Consider the following 19,243-nt stretch of genomic DNA (forward strand, 5'->3'; position numbering starts at 1 on the left):
TTCCCAGTTTTATTTATTGTTTTATATTGAAGATGAAGTGATAGAAATAGAACTTAATTGCTAGGAAAAGTTAAGGAAAGGGAGAGAGTTATATCTGGTTTGGTCGTGGAGAAGGGAAAGAATTTGAGTGAAGGAAAGTAAAAATGTTACCATAAGGAGCAAGTAACAATGTACGACTGGCCCTAAATTATAAGGCAGTGACAGCGCTACCAAGCTAGGGCTAAAGGAGCTAAGAGCAACGTGCATACCCATGCACCCGCTCTCTCTGGCAAATTCACTAAGGAATCACAATTTCTCCTCCCCCATAGCTGATCACTTACACTTATAACCCACGCTGATAAAACTTAAGACCTGTATTAATGATAAGACTTAGGTTCTCTATCAATCATGGAGAAGAGAGGTCAATAGCTGGCACCAGAATACAAGTGTTCCTTGTTCAAGAAGAGAGAGACAGAAGTGATATCCTGATGTGGCAAAGCCAAATATCGGGTTAAAGTGCCTGAGATGATGATATTGTGAGAAGCTAGTTTCCATGTCATATGAAGTAATTGAAGCATATTTAAACTTTGCATTTTTGATGGGGTAAAATATTTACTATAGCGAAATTTTCATTTTCTTCTTTCTTTTCAACATTAAAAATTTCAAAACTCTTGTTTTTGATCCATAGAGAAACTGAATAGCCTGAATTTTTAGTTAACACCTCTTCAAATGATTTTTTTATTCAATTTTGCATGAGGATATAATAGAAGCTCCAGGTTGAAGGATAGTATTAGCTTTGAATTAATTGTGAAAGTAACATATTTTTTTTTTAGTTTTCAATTAACATGGATCTTTTTTTTACTTGTTCATTATGTTTTTAGAAAGAGAATCAGAAAATATTTAATTATATTTAGTCTAAATGATCAATAATTTGTTTATCTTTGCAAAAAAAATATTTAAAATTTGATTATTGTTGATATTAGATCAAGTAGAAGTGAAAATGGTCAGGGAAGTAAGGTAAATAACGACTGTAAAACTTAATTTAGTAACTTGCCTATGTTTCTGTCATAATTTCAGGCCTTCCATCAGGGCAACTATTTCAAGAGATCAAGCAAGAGTTAATTGTTTGAGAGTTAACATGTCAATCTTGCAACAGTCACCTTGATGAAGCCATGAAATTTTGGTTAAAACGTTGGTAGAAATAAAATAAGTTTATATATTTAATGTTCCCTACTCCACTGACAGCACCTCTCTGGCCATCTTCACTTCATAGTCATAATATTTATTTACTTCAAAAACTTTCAAAATATTTATTTAAATATGAAAATAATTATTTAAATAAAGATTAAGATAGTAATAACTAAAGGGATATTCCACTCCTGAAATGGTATAACATCAATTCTTTTCACCAGGTCTTTCTTTATAAAAGAATGCTTACTTCTAAAATGATACAAATTTTGAATCAAGGTAGGGAGGGTTGCTTTTTAGTTCATGAGGAACCTACAAAATAAATCCCAATCTTCTCACACAAACAAACAAAAACACAAGTCTAAGAGAACTAACTTTCAATATGTATAGCATTAAACTGAACCTTTATTTTTTTATTAACAAACAGGCAAAATTTATTAACTATATCTACTTTCAATTTAATAAAATTAGTAAAGGTAAAGAGTTAATTAAACCAAACAAAAGTTTCTTGCAATTCTTTATTATTTAAAACATTATCATTTTTTTATAGGTTTATCAATTTTGTTTTCTTTTTGTTTCATAATCATCAATAAGTTAAAATTACACCTTAAACAAAAAAATATAAATAAAAAGATGAAAAAATTTACCAATAAAAATAAATGTTTTTTTTTAATTTACTTGTATTTTTGTAAATAATATGAATATAATTTAAAGACATCACAATTTAGTGAAAAATATGTAAACCAATAATTATATTGACTCAATTGAATGATTATCTTAAAAAAGACATACTTAACGTTTTAATTAATTATTTTCAATGCATGTTAACATTTGTACAGATAAAACAATAATTTCTAGCTTCACTAGACATTGTAACACAGGTAATAGATATCACAACTTACAAAGTTTTATAATCATATAATATACATGTCTAAACATAAATAAAAAAAAATCTAATATATGTATAGTATAAACATATTTACACAAAGACATCTATCCACTATACATTTGTTGGCCACTTAGATTTTCCTCTTTTATTGAAACAGATAAATAAACCTTGTATTTTATTCTGTTTTTCAAATATTAAATATATCTTTAGATTTTAAGAATAAAAAGAGGTATGATAACTGGTTAAAAGCTATAAAATATAATTGAACTGAAGTTTGCAGTATAAAGCGTCATTAAGTCAGTAAGACCGCCAGGAAGAGAGCTAAAAGGAGGCAAACATCGCGGGGACAGGGAGATACATCACACTTTGAACACATTCATTACTTTAATCAATTTGGCACAATAAATAGGTCAATACTAATATGCGCTCTACAAAATCTTTATCATCAAAATAAACAGATGATTTCTGTCATATTAAGATTCAAACCTGACCAGTGATCATATTAAAAATTAAAATAAAGATCATTCAATTCAGCTCTGGCCGTAATTGATAAAATTAAACCATATTACTTACTCCTCTCCCTTTAAAAAGATTAAATGCAAAGAATTGGTTAACATGCTGTATCTTATAATGTAAGAAGAGGCTAACTTACAGACAAAATATAAAACTAAAGGTAGCTGGGTAGAGCGATTGCACTTGCCTTCTCATTGGTAATAAAATTAAAAAAATATATTCTAACAGAGCAGCTACTGGGGCTTCTCCTTATTGGTACTCCACATTTTCAAACAGCACTTCATTCAGAACTAGAAACAAGAGTAACTTAATAAACAATCAACAAGTGCATTTTTGGATTATATGGATTTTTGTTTATTGATTAACGTTGAAATTAATCAATAAAAAAAATCCAAATTGTCTTATAAATCTTTTTTTTCAAAATGTTTTTAAACTTTAAAGCATTGATGTTAATCTTTAGAAAATCTACTCGAAAGTATTTAGTAGACACTGCATTTGGCAATACTTATACTTAGTGTGATTCTCTCCATGTGTATACAGTGTATACTGTACCTATGTATAGTGTATGTGTATATGTATACTGTGACCAAAATTCTGTCTATCAAGGTGCTACACAGAAAAAATTTTTATTGATAGTTTCTTCTATTTTCAGCAGTATTCATCAATCAAATTTGAATTTGTATATTATCAGTTTTCATATAGTTAGCAAACTTATATTTAATACTTTAATTTAAAAAAATTTCTTTACATCATCATTTTGACAAGACCAACTAGATTGTATCGCTATATGATTATAATAAATCAACTAAATATATGGATCATTCTCCAATTTTGGTGCTATTTTAGTTATAGATCTCTTTAAGAATGATTAACCTTATGAATGTAAATGATTTTGTTTTTACATTATTATCCTCCTTGAGGTAAACATTTCTTTCTCCCTTTGAAGTTATAATCAATAATTATAATCTACTTATAAAACATATAATGCTCGTTTCATCATTCCCAAGTTCTTTCGTAAAGCTGAGGCTGAGCCTTTATAAGTATGATATCATTTTCTTTTGTAGTAAATATAAAAAAAGAAAAATGGCTGCAATTTTTTCAGCACTATCTCAAGTAATGGTATAAAACATAATTTGAACTGTTGACTGAACACATCAATCACTATAACCCATTTTATTTCTGTCACTCCCTAGCCGAAAAAAAAGGTATCAGGACACACAAGAAGGAAACAAAAACATATGTTCTTCATAGTTCCCTTCTCTAACCTTTTCACTTGGTTTCAGGATGTGAAAAAGAATAAAAAATGTGTGAGTATTTTTATTAGTGGTCACTCTCTAATACTCAATAAAATCAATACCGATAAGGCTTAAATTCATACATATACGTGAAATAGCAATTCATGTAATGAATCCTACTTCCCACTTTGGTATTTTTCCTTGTTATTACTTTTTTTTCTTAAGATCACAAGACTGTTTTACCCAATTAATTCAGTTTACCTACATCAAATAAAATATTAGTATATGACATTGGATATTATGCTCTATCTTGCACTTTGAAATCATAGTAGATATGATAATAGTGAAATAGTGAGAATACTACAAATATTTTTAAACAGAACAAATTCTTTAGTTAAAGTTTGAAAATATATTTTATATTGAAAAAAGTTTAAGATCAAATGGTTAAGACTGATCACTTCAAATTACTTCAGTAAATAAAGATTTTCAGCTTTTAAACAATTAAAATACAGCAAATCTTATTGTAACAGAGCAAAATAAATATTTTATATTAGCATTAATACAGTAATTAAGGGCTCTTTTTCATTTTATTACTCCTTGGTCATCCCTAGAATAATTCTTTTAAAAAAAACTATATCAAGAAAACTATTACAGGATATTATCAAGGGGAATAATAAAAATTGAATAAATTGACTTAAAGAAAATCTTGATAGCGAGATAGCGCAACATTTGAAGAATGACCCGCATCCATTGTACATAGCATTAATTTTCGAGACATGTTATTATGACAAAGATATGGCTAATTAGCAAACAAAGAGTTAATTCTTGAAAATGGAGAAATAGCTTAAAAATAGCATTTGATCTAAAACTTGTTTCAAGTTCACTCAAGAAAAAAAAAAGACAAACTTCAAATGACTTCAGTAAATAATGATTTTCAGTTTTCCAACAATTAAAATACAGCAATATTCTATTGTTACAGAGCTAAAATAGATTTATTTCTGTAACATAGAAAATTTCATAATTGTGTGGATGTAGCTGTAGTTAGATTTGATTAAAAAAGTTAGTTAAGGGATAGGGTCAAGAAAAACTAATATGTGAAACTTATTTTTTACTATAAGCCAAAGTTGTCGGACAACTTATGTCATATCATGTTTTAGTATAAAGATAAGTTTCACTTATTAGGGATTTTCTTCACTGAGCACACCCCCCTCCTCTCCCTACCACACAACAAACTTTTCCTTAGGAATTTCCATATAAGAAATTTCAGTTGATTCATAAAATTACAACAAATTTATGTCATCACTCATATCTTTAGGACTTTAAGATAAAAAAAAAATGATTTACAGTTAAAAGCAACATCTTGATCAACCAACAGAAACCAAAGAAAAAAAAACAGAAATAAACATGCAAATCAGTAAAAACAGATAACACTACAATCTATGTATCAAAAATATTACCAATAATACTTAAAACTGTTTACCAATTACTATTCTCAATGAAATTAATCATTTCTACAAATCCAGAGAAGAAACATTGTACAAAGAGCCCATGCATTATTCTTTACCAAACAAAAACCGAATTACCCCTAGACCTCAAATATAAATAATGACCCTGATCCTTTACGTAATGTTTAGGAGGGAATCGTACCATAAAACTCACTTCAACCTTTGCCGGTTCACAACAAACAAAACTAAATGTTGTTCAGTATTTACTCTTTACTTTACAGCAAATAAATCCATCGAATTGAATACAGGTAATTACTGTAGTCACAGACCTGTAATCATCTATTTAGGCCCCGTCTGTAACAGTGGAAATTTATTTTACTAATCTATTATATCGTTCATGTTTTTAATGTAAATATGGCACAGTATTGAGTATTGTCAAGTGCCTATTACCTTCAAATCAACCTACTTCAAAAAATCATTAATATTCATATAAGTAATGAATGAAGATAAAATGAGGATGACATGATTAAACCTTTATATCAAATAAATAAATAATACAAAAAGACTATGAAGGACATTATTTCGCAAACTAATATATTGCTAAAGAATAAGGCTGTATGCATATGGAGGTACTAAAAAGGAACTGATTACAAACCACTTTATTTCCCGTCAAACCCATTGTATTACATAGGGCATGACTAAAAGTAAAATAGTGGGTAATTTCTGTCACTGATTAGTTCCTTTTCAGTACTTACGTGTGCATATGTCCTAAATCTAAGCCAAGATGATAGATAGTCAGCTGTAATGAATGGTTAAATTACTAACCAGTATTATTAAAATTATTTCATTTTCTGTCAAAGCATTAACGAGGATAAATACTATTGTGGATGGATAAACCAAAGATGTTATTTGAAATACAATCATCATCTCAGACTAGTTTTGTAATCTGGGATTACATAAATAGTAATTCTCAAAAAGAGGAATCTGGCAGTATCAAATGAAATGTCTAATTTAATTTATTTACGTTTTTATAGAACTCTTTTATCTCAATATTTAAAACATTGTTATGTAGGTTCTATTATAATAAAGAAGACACCTATTTTACAGACATAATAAAATTAATGATAAACCTAATATATTAAACAACATTTAAAACATTAGAACAAAGGATTAAAAAAAAAAATGTAAAAATAATAAATAAATTGATAATTTTATTTGAATAGATACCTTTAACAGCTGAATCAAGCCTCTTGAGATTTTTTAATGTGATAGCTAGGTCTCTAGAAGTAGACTTGTTTGGACTAGTTGAAGGTTCGATACTTGCCTCGAGCAATTCCAGTTCACTGCTCAAATCCTTGTATTTGTCACTCTCTTCGTCGAACAAGAATCTACAGATTGACATATAATAATTAATTCAGAATTTTGATTTTAATCAAGTAGGTCAGAATGGAAAGATTTAATAAAGAAAAATTAAAACAAAGTATCAAATCTTGATTATAAACGTGAGGAAAATTTTGGACATGAAATTAACAATGATACAATGAGCTGTCTGTTTAGGGCCAAATCTACAACGGGCAGTAACAGTTTTGTGAATACTTTGATTAAAGATACAATAAGGAGCAGTGAAAACTACAATTTAAGGTTTTAAATTTTAAAGAATGTACCAGTAAGCCCAATAACCAATGGTTCGTCAAGAGACCTACATAAATCCAATTTCATTTCTTCAGATAACCTTTTTCAAAGGACATTGAGAGTTTGGATTAAGCATCTGACAAACAGACTGAATTGGAATCAACAATCATTTTCTTGTAATTTTAGTATTATATACGAGGTTGGTTTGAAAAGTTCTCGGAATGTACAAGAAAGAAGTGTCTTACCTCGCTGGAACTGCTTTAATATTCCAACATAGTCTCCCTATAGACTAATGCATTTGGTCCAGCGATGTTCCAATACCTTGATTCCATCTAGAAAATGAGATTTCTTCAGGCCTGCAAAATACCTCTCCAATTTGGCTGTCAGTTCTTCCGTTGTAGGAAATCTCCGTCCACCTAGCAAAATTTTCAGCTTGGGGAGAAGATGAAAGAAAGTCTGATGGTGCCAAATCAGGTGAATAAAGTGGATGTGAAAAAAGTCTTTTCTTTGCCAAACCAGGCCTTTATTCGCATCTTTTCCTGTAGTTGGTCTAGGAGGTTTGCGTAGTATTGCCCCATAATTGTTCAGCCAGCAGGAAGATTATCTATCAATCAACAGAATGCCTTGTGCATCCCAGAAAACTGAGGCCATGACCTTTCTGGCCGAACGTACTACCTTTGCTTTCTTTGGTGGTGGTGACAGCATGTTTCCATTGCTTTGACAGCTGTTTTGTCTCTGGGGTATAGTAGTGAACCCAAGTTTCATCTGTAGTCACAAACCGGCACAGAAAATCTTGTTGGTTGCGCTGAAAATGGGCCAGATTTTGTTCGGACATTTCCAGACTGGTGCGTTTATGGTTCAATGTCAAGAGCTGTGGCACCCTTCTAGCGGATAATTTTTTTCATTTCCAATTCTTCGATTAAAATGTGATATACTCATTCAAACAACATCCCTACAGCTTCAGCAATCTCATGCACTTTCAGTCAACGAACCTCCATGACCTTTTTATGCACTTTTGCGATAAATTCTGAGGTTGTAGCACTTTTTGGCTGTTCACTACGTGGATTATTATCTAAGCTCTCCCGACCAAATTTTAACTTGCTGGTCCACTTGACAACAGTCGAATATGAAGGAGCAGAGTCCCCCAGTGTGTTATGAAAGTCGGCATGACTTTCCTTTGCTTTCATACTTTTTTTTACTAAGTACTTAATCACTGCTCGAATCTCAGTTTTTTTCATTGTCACAAATCACGACACAAAAACAACAACAAAGAGTCGTCACCACCACTCACGCCATGTGTACACTCACAAAGGATGTGTAATTATTGGGCAGGAACCTCGTTGCTCTAGCACTGACTTCTAGCGGTGATTCCGAGAACTTTTCAAACCACCCTCGTAATTACTGATTTCATCAGTAAGATTGTTATAAAAATGAGTCTATTATAAATTTTAACAAATTCCAGAAACTACTATTGCTTAAGCATGTCCTTTTTTCTGTGAACAACTATATTTTAAAAAATATAACATCTTATTCTCAAATTTTATATGAGGAAGCTATATGTCATAATGCTGGCTGCTCCAGAAGAATAGTGACACAACTTTAAAATGTTGTAAATTGACTTTATTGTTTTGGGGGGCTCAAAAATGCCAGATTCTTGTAAATCAAAATAATTGTACTTAAAATTTGTCGCAGTAGAAATTTTATAATTATAATTATGTTGATTTACAAAAATCAAGTAAAAGCATTTTTGGTTGGGGGGGGGGGGGAAATCCATTATTTTTATATGAAATTCAAGACATTATCTAACATGTTTCGGATTGTCTGATTTGGATCAAACATGCACTGTTTTGTTCTATAATTTGTTGCCATTTTAAAGGTAGCTTCATAATCCCTCTCTCATAGAAGTCTTCAACCCTATTACCAAAAAACTTCTCTTCTCTTGATGCCAATTTCTTATCACCAAGAAAGTTTTGCAATGCTAGAAAAAGATGATAATCGCTTGTTGTCAGGTCCAGACTATATAGTGGCGGCACCAAAACTAAATCAACCAAGCTCCCGGAGTTCTGGCGAGACACTATAGAAGTGTGTGGCCTGGTGTCGTCTTGATGGAACACGAAACCTCTTCTGTTAGCCAATTATGGTCAATCGCAAGCTTCAAATGGTCCAGTTGTTAACAATAAAGATCCGAATTAAGTGTTTAGCCATATAGAAGCAACTCATAATAAATGATTCCTTTTCAGTTCCACCAAATGCACAGCAGAACCTTCCTGGCCGTTAGTGCTGGTTTGGCCATCATTTGAGCTGCTTCCCCGCACTTTGACCACAATCGTATTTGCACAATGTTGTCGTATGTGATCCATTTCTCATCCCCAGTCACCATCCGATTAAGAAATGGTTCGATTTCATTCCGTTTGGCCAAGGCTTCGCAGATGGAAATTTGATCCACCATGTTTTTTGGTGTGGCGCCTAAACATCAAGCTTCTTTTTGAACCCAGCTCTGTGCCAAATGGTTTTAGAAATGTTTTATGCTTGATCTTTAGCTCCTGGGCAATGCTACGACTACTAACATGCCGTTCAACTTCGATTATTTCTGTGATTATACCGAAATTTTCGACAACAGGCCTGCCAGTGCGAAGTGCCTCTTTAACATCAAAAATACCCGAACAGAATCAACAAAACCAAAATTGTGGGTAATTAGCTGTTACAGTATCGGGACCATTTTCGCCTTGATCAAAGAAAAACTATAATATGTATCAATTTTTCTCTTTGTTGACTTCTATCTTTAACACCTTGTAACTCACAACTGAATGGACCAACTAAAAACTTTTCAAGGATTAAAAAAATTCCTGACTTTTCTTGCTTTTTCATTGATAGACACTCTGGTTACAGCAAAATAATGGAATGACTAGTGAGATAGTTTGTAAATTATAAACTTGTTAATAGGATTCCTAAGGATGAAGTAGAAATCCTCCAATGATTGAAAACAAAAAAATGTTAACTGCTAATGAATGAAGGCTGTATGAAAATTGTGTTACAAGTTATGTTTGTATATACATAAATCAATGACACAACCAATAAAACATTCAGATGACAGGTTTCATAAAATAAAAGCAATGATTCGACACAATAATAATTGTAGTTACCTCAATTTCTTTAAAATCAGAGCTGTATTGATATTGACTCGACTGGATATGGTAGCGATAGCTGAGACAATGAAGTTATCTACTCCCTCCAGCCTTGGTCGATGATGAGGAGAACCACCACTGGAATTGTTCGAATAGAGGGACCCCCTGCTTCCACCAGGAACATTATTCTCCTGTTCTAATGCCTATATCATCAAAATAATCATACTATATAACATAAATAAATACAATAATTTACTATATAAACAATAAATCAATAATTAGATAAGACTCTTCAGGGAGTAAGCAATCATATTCAGAAAATATTAGATCACATTAATAAAAGATTAATACAACAATAGTGTACAAACATTAGGTAATTTAGGAGGCCAGTCTTCAGCTGAGAGTGTGGTTTCCTCTTCCTCTTCTTCTTCTTCTTCCTCCTCCGACGATGACTGGGAAGGTCCACCAAGCTGCCTTGTGGTGTGGAACGATGCTGACCTCAGGACGGAGTTCACAGGGCTGACAAAGATTAGAGTAATTAAAATAGATATAGTAGAGTAGACTTAGAGAATCTGAGGATAAAACAACTGATTCAGAAGATGAAATCAATGAAATAAAAAAATATATTTAACTATGAGTAGATGTATATAATTAAATAGCATATTGATTTTTATTTTTAAACTGAACTAGAGTCTTTCCATTTTGGTCGTTTTTGCTTAAAATTCATAAAAATGTTCACCAAATAATAAGGTGTCATAAAGAAGAATTGATTTCAATTTCTTTGAAACTCTTATCCACTAATCAGCTTTGTCTACTGAATCTTTAGGAATTGGCAGGAGGGTTTGAGAGTTCCCAATCCACTATAAAACGTGAGGTGTATAAATTAAGAAAAGTCAATTATAAAGTAGAGGTGATTTCCCATGAAATGACCACAGGGGAGGCAGGATGTCGAGTAGGAATTTTACAACTTCTGAAATATCTGAAATGACCATCATTCCATTAAATGTATTTACTTGCAATGGAAAGTGGATATGTTGGAAGAATCCTTGGCATATGTATTTTAATTAAACCAAAAAATGGTTGGACTGAAATGTGCCTACAGTGTCAACTGTGGATAAATAAATAATTTTGAAATTAATAAATTTGAAAGAAAAGATGATGCTCTCAGTATTTTGGGATAATAAAGGCATAATTCATCCCAGAAGGTCAAACCACTAATCAAAACTTTATATTGATCAATAACAAAGAATGTATCATGTGAGATCCAGTGTTACTCAGGATTAATAAACAAAAATTGGGTTTTGTTTCAACAAGTTAATATCCCAGCAGAATTGTCCTAACGCAGAACAAAAAAATTCAGAACTACATGGGACTGAGATTCTCCACCCAATGGAGTTAGAATATAACTACCATCTCTTCTGGCCAATGGCTCACTATCGTTAAGAATTACCATCTCTGAACAAGATTCAAAATGTAATTGTAGGATTTTTCATTTAAAAAACCAGGTACTCTGAAGGAATCAGACAACTAGCCTTGAGAACAAAGCATAAGATACAATGGATATTAAAAAATATTTTAGCAACATTGAAATGGGCTGAAACATTGATTTCTATATACGATATAAATGGTAAAGGAGCCAGAAACAAAAGTGAAAGGAAGATATTTAAATGCTATACCTCATAGTATTTCTTTTAGCAGCCCAATCAAAAACTTTTAAATACATTGTCAGAAAAGTTTGAATTTTTGACATAATCACATTATTCACTGGAGCTACAAATTTATTTCAAAAACTACTAAGGAGTAAGTTGCAAATTATATAATTAATCTTATTCATAAAGTTGGAAAAAACAAATAACGAAATGACAATGAATTGTTGCTTATAATACTTTAAATAGAATATTAATACATGAGTCACTCTTTAGGACCATTTTTTCCACAAAATGAGTTAAGACATTATTTCCATCATGTGATTTCATTGTCTACACAATACTAAGTTCGTCACCAAAAAACTGGTTATAAACAGGTTAGAAATACATTCAAATATGGCCAGATCAAGTGGAGCCAATTACAACAGAGTATTCAAGCTCTGGAAAACTCCAATAAACCTTTAATTGAGAGTTTATTAATAATTTACTTAAATTGTTGTGGTGAATTTATTTTTCAATCTTCTAAAAATGTTGCTAAGTGGACCTGACTGTGATTTGCAAAAATAAAATTATAAAAATAGAGGGCCAGAAATAATGGATTTTTTGTTTACCTTTTAGGAGTAGTAGTAGCATTAGTCGATGATTGGCTCATAACATTTGGAGATGCACCACTCCTTTTAGCTGCTGCTTCTTTGCGCTTTCCTTCTGCAGCAGCCTTCATAGGATCATAGCTCTTCCTTCTCTTCCAGTTCTGAAATTCAACTTCTTTAGAAGACAAGGATGAATTACTCCTACCTCCGGTTGCTCCAGGCACTCCAATCTTTTTTCTACCAAAATCCTGTTTTGGGGTGGATAACTGAGGGGACTGAAAAATTCAAAAATATATAAATCTATATATTAATCAGACTAGTATTAAAAGCTAATACACAAATTATATGTGGAAATCTAACATACCCTTTGGCTGACAGCAGACCTCATGCTAGTTCGTGTGATGTCATTCCTTGAAAGATTGTTTTGAGCTGGTGGTGTGACAGATGGTTTTACCCTAGGAGGCTGTACAACCCGTGGACTTATTGGTTTAACAGGTGCCGATTCTATCTTCTTGGTAGTAGTACCATCATCTAGCCGACCCCTTCGTAAACTAAATTTTAGTTTTATAAATCTTTATTGACTATATTTACAAGTAAACTACTACTACTATTTTTTTTAAAATACAGATTTCTAAACCACAATAAGAAAGTGAAGCAGACATATACAAATTCAACTTCATTCTATTCTCCCTCTACTCTCTAGCTTCATTCAACATAATTATTTACACCTAAAAGAGAAGCAAAAATGATTACAATGTTAAGTACCTGAAAGCCCTATTATAACGGGTCGAAGATGTGCCAGCTTGCCGTGAATGGTGAGACTCACTCGCACTGGAGTCAGAGCGTTGTAAAGGCCTCCCTCTCCTTGGGGTTTCCCCATTATCAGATTCTCCCCCAGAGTCGAGTGAAAGACTCATGCGTGCAGCGAGCACGCTCATTGCTCTTTCAGTTGTTTTCAGGTATCTTTCAGTATCATTCTCTGTCAATGGGTCTTCCTTCGACATAGCAACGTTTGGAGAGTTAGGCCTGGATCTTTCAATAGGTTTTGCAGGCACAATTTTCTTACTCCTCGAACCAAGTCTTGCACGCGGTGTAATTGGTGATGGAATTTTGCTGACTACTAAAGGAAAAAAAATTATAAATAAAAATGTTCTAAATGACATAAGAATAAACCAAATACAAAAATTATCTAATATAACAACTCAGTTATCATAATAACCATAAAATGAAAAAATAACCTACCCCAACCAGAGTGGGAGGGAGGAGTTTTATCTCAAAAGTTTGCCAAGAAATAAAAGTAAACACTCAGAGCTCAAACATAAGCACTTGGCAATGTCTTTAGCGTTACTACTAATGATAAAAAATAAATTAAAAGTAGTTTTGAAATTGTTTTAGTTAATCATAAATATTTAAAGTTATTTGAACTCCTAATGATGTTTTATAATGCAATAATTGACAAGCACCAAAACTGATAACATGAGATAAAAATTATTAAACAAATATTGATATGTAGATAAAATAATGGATATTCTTCTGAACAAGACAATTTACCAACAAAAACATTCAGATATTAGTAGTTTGTTAAACATTTCAAGTATTAAATTATGTTTTATCGTCAAATAATAGCAATGTATTGATAGATGAAAAGGGAAATAATTTATAATCCAATTGAGGATTTAATATATTTTTTTTTAATTTAATAGATATAAAATATTAACTCAATTCAACAACTACTAAACTTACATACAGTCCTTCATTATGTAATCATAAATGGGAGGTTTGTACTTATTTACCTCCAGTTTCAAAAAGTATATATATAATGATTGCCAACATTTTTAAAAATTATATTTTATAATAACTTTTTTTAAATAATTACTGGGAGCTAAAATATATTTAATAATTAATTATGATAATATTTATTATTTTAATGAAAAAGATTATTACTTTTTATCAATATTAAACTATTTTGCAACATTTGATAAGTACTAAATGTTAGTACCTAACTATCATAAATTATTAAATAATTATATTTGCTGTATATTTTGGATTTAGATCTTTTACAAACATCAAAGTCCTGATAAAATTAATCTATTGGGATTAGATTTTTTATAATTCAGATCTAAATTTAAACAGTATTCAAACCATTGTCATTCACATTTATCTTATTTCTTAAATTTACGGATGCAATAACCAAGTAATTTTGTTTAAAATCACTACAAGCATACAATTGTTAACACTGCTGATTTAAAATGTGATCTTCACTGATAAACGAAATTGAAAATTGAAGCAAGTATCCCATTAGTCAAGAAATTTCAATATTAAACTGCATTTATGATCTTACTAATTAAAAAAAAAATTAAATAGCCTTCATATTAGAATGGCACAACTAGATTCACCAAATAAATAAATATTGATGTATTAAAAATGTGAAAAATTTAAATATCATTATATAGAAAAATCAATTTTACACATAAATTGACAATTTTGATTATATCTTTCAATATATTTCAAAACTATCAATAAACCTATTTTAATAATAATAATCAATAGTAAATTCAATAATTATTCAATTTAAATCAAGGAATTCAACTTGCTCTCTGTAGATAATAATTTTGCAAAGATAGAACAATAAGATAAAATAATATTTAGATAAATATTATCTAAAGAGGGTAATAGATAAAGATCAAATAAAAATAAGATAATAAACAATGATTGGTTTATAAAACATAACTTTAATTCATAAACAAGTAAAGAAAGAAAATAAAACAACTTACAATTAGCTTTTGTTTTTGATGATAAACTATTTGCTGCTGAAGGACCAGGCAGGTTAGATGTCTTCAAAGCCCAATCACTTACCCATTCCTTACTGTCCTGATTTTCCTATTATTTTATACATTTAATAAATTAAAAAATAATAATCACTAAATTAAAATAAATAATAAATTTAATACATATTGAGTTGATCAATGACAAATGAAATGTTAAAAACATGAGAATGTTAAAAATGGCTAAAAAACCATGTTACAGCAAAATCAATATCTTGAAAAAGAAACATCATTCCCACTAAACAATCAAACTAAAATATTAACACTAGAAATTTTATTATATCAAATTAATTATTTGGAATTAGCAACAAAGACGTCCCCTCGTAAACAAGCAATTGATTTGAAATGAAACAAAAATAAGTTAGATCAAACACACGGTTCAAAATGTTGCCTTCTGAATAGTATACAATTGGCTGAAATAGAAACAAAACAACTGTGGAGATACAAAATTATATATAGTCAAATCAAACATTTAAACTTTTACCTCAAAAAATTAACTTTATTTTTAAATATGAGTTTACAGTTATAGAAATATTATCTCAAGGGGGCAATTAAGCTAAGACTTTAATGCATATTCGAAATAGTTTAGAAATATTATAATAAAATACTAGGTATTTTAAATTTTGATATCAGAAAAAACAAAAATGGAGGTGATATTAATTTATGTATCCTTTAAATATGTTAAAATGATCACAAACACATCTTCTTCAAGTTCAGGCTACAGGTAAAATGAAATGTTTTGTATTGACAAAATAAAAAAAAAAAAAAGTAAACATAAATCTCATACTTTGATTCTTGGAAATCAGTTGTTTACAATTAACATGAATTATAATAAATATACATTTGAAAATAAGAAAAAGTGATTATTAATTGCTTAAAACATATTCATATGATCAAGATAATTTTTAACAATAAATACTAATTAATTGATAAATTATTTGAGTATATTTATTTAAATTAAGAGAAAACGAACCTTTTGTTTTACACCAAATTTTGCATCAATACTGAGCCTCGCTGTCACCACTTCTGGGGACTCTTTATCGATGGTATAAGTCCCAGCTTCACTAGGTGCTCCTTCTGATCTCTCTTCTTCTTCGTTGGAGGACTCTTCTTCTAAAATAAAATACAGGTAAATTGAAACATTACTAATAATGCATACTTTATAAAAATAAGTACACTTATGGACATAATAAATATATATTATACGCACTTGTATACATCTCCACTTAATGGCAAGCAATGATTTCTATACCTAACACAAAGTGAAAGTACAACTAGACTCAAATAAATATAATCTGGTTATTCCATTTTGGAATAGAAATAGATAAGATACAATTATCAAGCACTTATTTGCTGAAAATGATCATAAATTCAAAGCCTTCATAACTTTAAAAGATTCTGAAATACAGATCTCTAAACCTCAAAAATCTATTTCTAATGCTTAAATAAACAACTAATGAATTTTAACTTATACTGCACATTATAGTAATTAAAATGCAATAATTATAATTAATTTTTTTATTATTTATAGCAATAATATTTAGAGAATAAGAAAGAAATACTTTGATTATAAATCAAATAAGCTCTGATAGTGTTTTTTTTCAACTCTGAATCAGCAACATCAACGAAATCAGACAAAAGCCAACAGAAATTTGCAACCAAAACTATACTAGTTCAATTTTACACCAACTTCCTTTATTTTCAAAGAAACTAAAATAAATGAAAGATTTTTTAAAAATTTCATTGAACTGAGCCTGATTTAGATTAAAAATATCAAGATTTAATTAATATCCGACTAATAAATAAAAATAATGAGAAATTACTAAAGAAATGAAGAAAAAGTCATTTGTAAATTTACAAAAGTAACTTAAAGGAAAATAAATTTTAAGTATTAACAAGAATATTGTCTTATTACAACAGTTCATAAAATAAGTTATTTTCTACCACATACTATTAAGTAGGAAATTGAATACTAATTATGAATAAAAAGTCAGGGATAGTGAAAATTTATTTAATTTTGAGATTGATTATTAGTATTTGAGATTGATTGTTATCATTAACAAGATTATCAAAAGAAAATTATTGTAACAAAAAACATTTAAAAATTAATAATTAAAAACAGCAGTCTCATGTCTGGGTAAATTATCTAAATTTTGGACTAAGATTACTAAAAAGAAAGATAAACTTGTCCTTGAACTTATGTGTTAAAAATAAACATATATTTTTAAAATCTGAACAAATTTATAGATCCATAGATAGGTAAATTGTAACAAATATATGTAAGATACAATATTTCTGAGAAAAAAAAAAAGAAGATAAAAATTTAATTACGATTTGTTTATTTTTAATGATGGAACATATACAATTAGTTGATTAAATTAAGTAGATCAAAATTGTTTGATTAAAATAATTTTAAAACTTAAAATTCATAAATATATAAAATAAACAACCATTATTTATAAAAACTGTTAAATCTGTTATCAAGCACTGATAACAATATTACACATGAAAATTAATCTAAGGGGCAGAAAACAAACTACATAACGTAGTTGAGCTCACACAATAGTTATTTAATTTGATTAGGTTCATTGTTAGAAAAGATTTGATTTGTCAAATACCTTTTGTAGGAGAATTTTCATGTTTCAAGAATGACATCTTAGAGACACCATGATCATCCTCGGCATCACTGGAAAAATAACCTTCTGAGTGATTTCCAGGTTTCTTGCCGGTTTCATTTCCATTAAAAACTGGAGGTGTTCCTACCTACACATAAAGCAATTATAAAAATCAATAAAGATAACCTTACTTATAAGAACAAATCTGATATATTTTAAAATCTTATTTTAAACATCATAGATAAAACTACGGTACCATGCTGATAGTAAAAAATTCTGAAGAGTTCAAATAAAATAATTAACATAGACATGAAACATGCTTACAATGGAGACTTAAAATAGACCTAGCACAAGGTTTATTTGGCAACTGTAACTAATCTAATAATATTAGCAAGCCAACTGAAGTTAAGCACAGGTCAATGTAAGTTACACAATCATAAGAAATACAATTTTTTTAAATGTTCAGTGATCATCAATAACCAGACAAAAATAAAATTAACAAATAGGAAAATTTTAAGACAAAATATTATCCAAAAATTACTTACTTTGTTATCATATACTTTGACAACGGGTAAAGAAAGGTTTCTGATGTGACGCTTGATAAATCTGTTATTTGCAGCTTTAGCAGATTCAAAGGTAACTGTAAAGGCTGTCGACTGACAATTTTCTTCTTCTGGGCTAGGTGTACAATGAGCACCATCCATGATCAATCACTGAGATGAATCCATCAGGGTCCAGCAGATTGCTATTTCTTTAAAACATACACTGAATATAGAATAGAGAAATAGAAATGATACAATACAAGATAAGTGTTACAACACTGATCCATATTTACATCTACTACTAAATGAATACACATTGGTAGGTTATGAGATCAAGTGCAAAATGTTATGACTCATAGGTTAATTAACGGAACTCCTATGAATAACTTAGAAAGGACTACTTACAAAAAGACTGTCGCCCATTCCACAGCACATTAAACTAAAGTATTGGAAACTACTTGTTTTGAGCATACTGTTATACGTTGTTTGAGACTACTGAGGCATGACCTTTGAGCAATAAATTAAAAAATTACCAAACGTAACATTGGTTAGTATAATATAAAAGACGAATAACTAAACAATAGGGACGATAAATGACAAGCGACGGTAACAAACGAATTTGATGAACTATGCCCAGCGAGGGTGGGGGGGCAGCAGTAAGGAAGGTAAAACAAGGCAGTCAACTTTTTGGCGGAACTAACTCTTTCATCTGATATGCCTCCCTCTTATTATCATCAGCACACTTTCTCTTATCGCAATTTCAAATGTCAATTATCTTCATTTGTAAATATTGAAAATAAGATAACTGCAATATTGGCAAATTTGCGTTAAATGTCATCCGAGTGTCAGAGAATGACTGATTTCAAGTTTTCAAAGAGACTTATTTATTCACTTAGTGTTTGACTAATGGTTTCATTGAGCAATGCCCTTTCACGTCATGAGCCTAGTGATTTAAGACTACTGATAAAATTTCTGAGCACTTACAAACGAAGTAGGCCTCTAGGCCCGTGGAAAGAAAC

At 30.1% G+C, this 19,243-nt stretch overlaps 1 protein-coding gene across 3 annotated transcripts; it reads right to left on the reverse strand.

Moving 5' to 3' along the window:
* Positions 1 to 1,766: 1,766 nt before the first annotated feature.
* Positions 1,767 to 18,927, reverse strand: LOC106690947 (nucleolar and coiled-body phosphoprotein 1). Of its 3 annotated transcripts, none has more exons than XM_014436552.3 (12): positions 18,630 to 18,927; positions 18,228 to 18,433; positions 17,686 to 17,830; positions 16,041 to 16,180; positions 15,017 to 15,122; positions 13,008 to 13,359; positions 12,607 to 12,793; positions 12,264 to 12,517; positions 10,375 to 10,525; positions 10,025 to 10,209; positions 6,477 to 6,637; positions 1,767 to 2,859 (listed from the first exon to the last, which is right to left on the reverse strand). In XM_014436552.3, exons 2-12 carry the CDS (start codon positions 18,384 to 18,386, stop codon positions 2,819 to 2,821), a joined length of 1,881 nt encoding a protein of 626 aa, XP_014292038.1. In that variant the 5' UTR covers positions 18,387 to 18,433; positions 18,630 to 18,927; the 3' UTR covers positions 1,767 to 2,818. The 3 variants fall into 3 exon arrangements, with proteins under 3 accessions (XP_014292038.1, XP_014292040.1, XP_014292037.1); XM_014436554.3 differs by having other exon boundaries at positions 1,768 to 2,859; positions 12,607 to 12,784; positions 13,008 to 13,362; XM_014436551.3 differs by having other exon boundaries at positions 1,770 to 2,859; positions 13,008 to 13,362.
* Between the last annotated feature and the right edge of the window lie 316 nt (positions 18,928 to 19,243).

The sequence above is a fragment of the Halyomorpha halys genome, unplaced genomic scaffold (assembly GCF_000696795.3).
Source record: "Halyomorpha halys isolate HHAL.00 unplaced genomic scaffold, Hhal_1.1 Scaffold1987.1, whole genome shotgun sequence".
NCBI classification, from domain to species: domain Eukaryota; kingdom Metazoa; phylum Arthropoda; class Insecta; order Hemiptera; family Pentatomidae; genus Halyomorpha; species Halyomorpha halys.

Coding starts and splice junctions, on each gene's coding strand:
- LOC106690947 (XM_014436551.3), bottom strand. CDS start 18,386: ATGGATGGTGCTCATTGTACACCTAGCCCAGAAGAAGAAAATTGTCAG. Junction 17,831..18,227: donor TCAAAGTATATGATAACAAA/GTAAGTAATTTT, acceptor CTTTATGTGTAG/GTAGGAACACCTCCAGTTTT. Junction 2,860..6,476: donor GCTTGATTCAGCTGTTAAAG/GTATCTATTCAA, acceptor TCTTGTTTCTAG/TTCTGAATGAAGTGCTGTTT.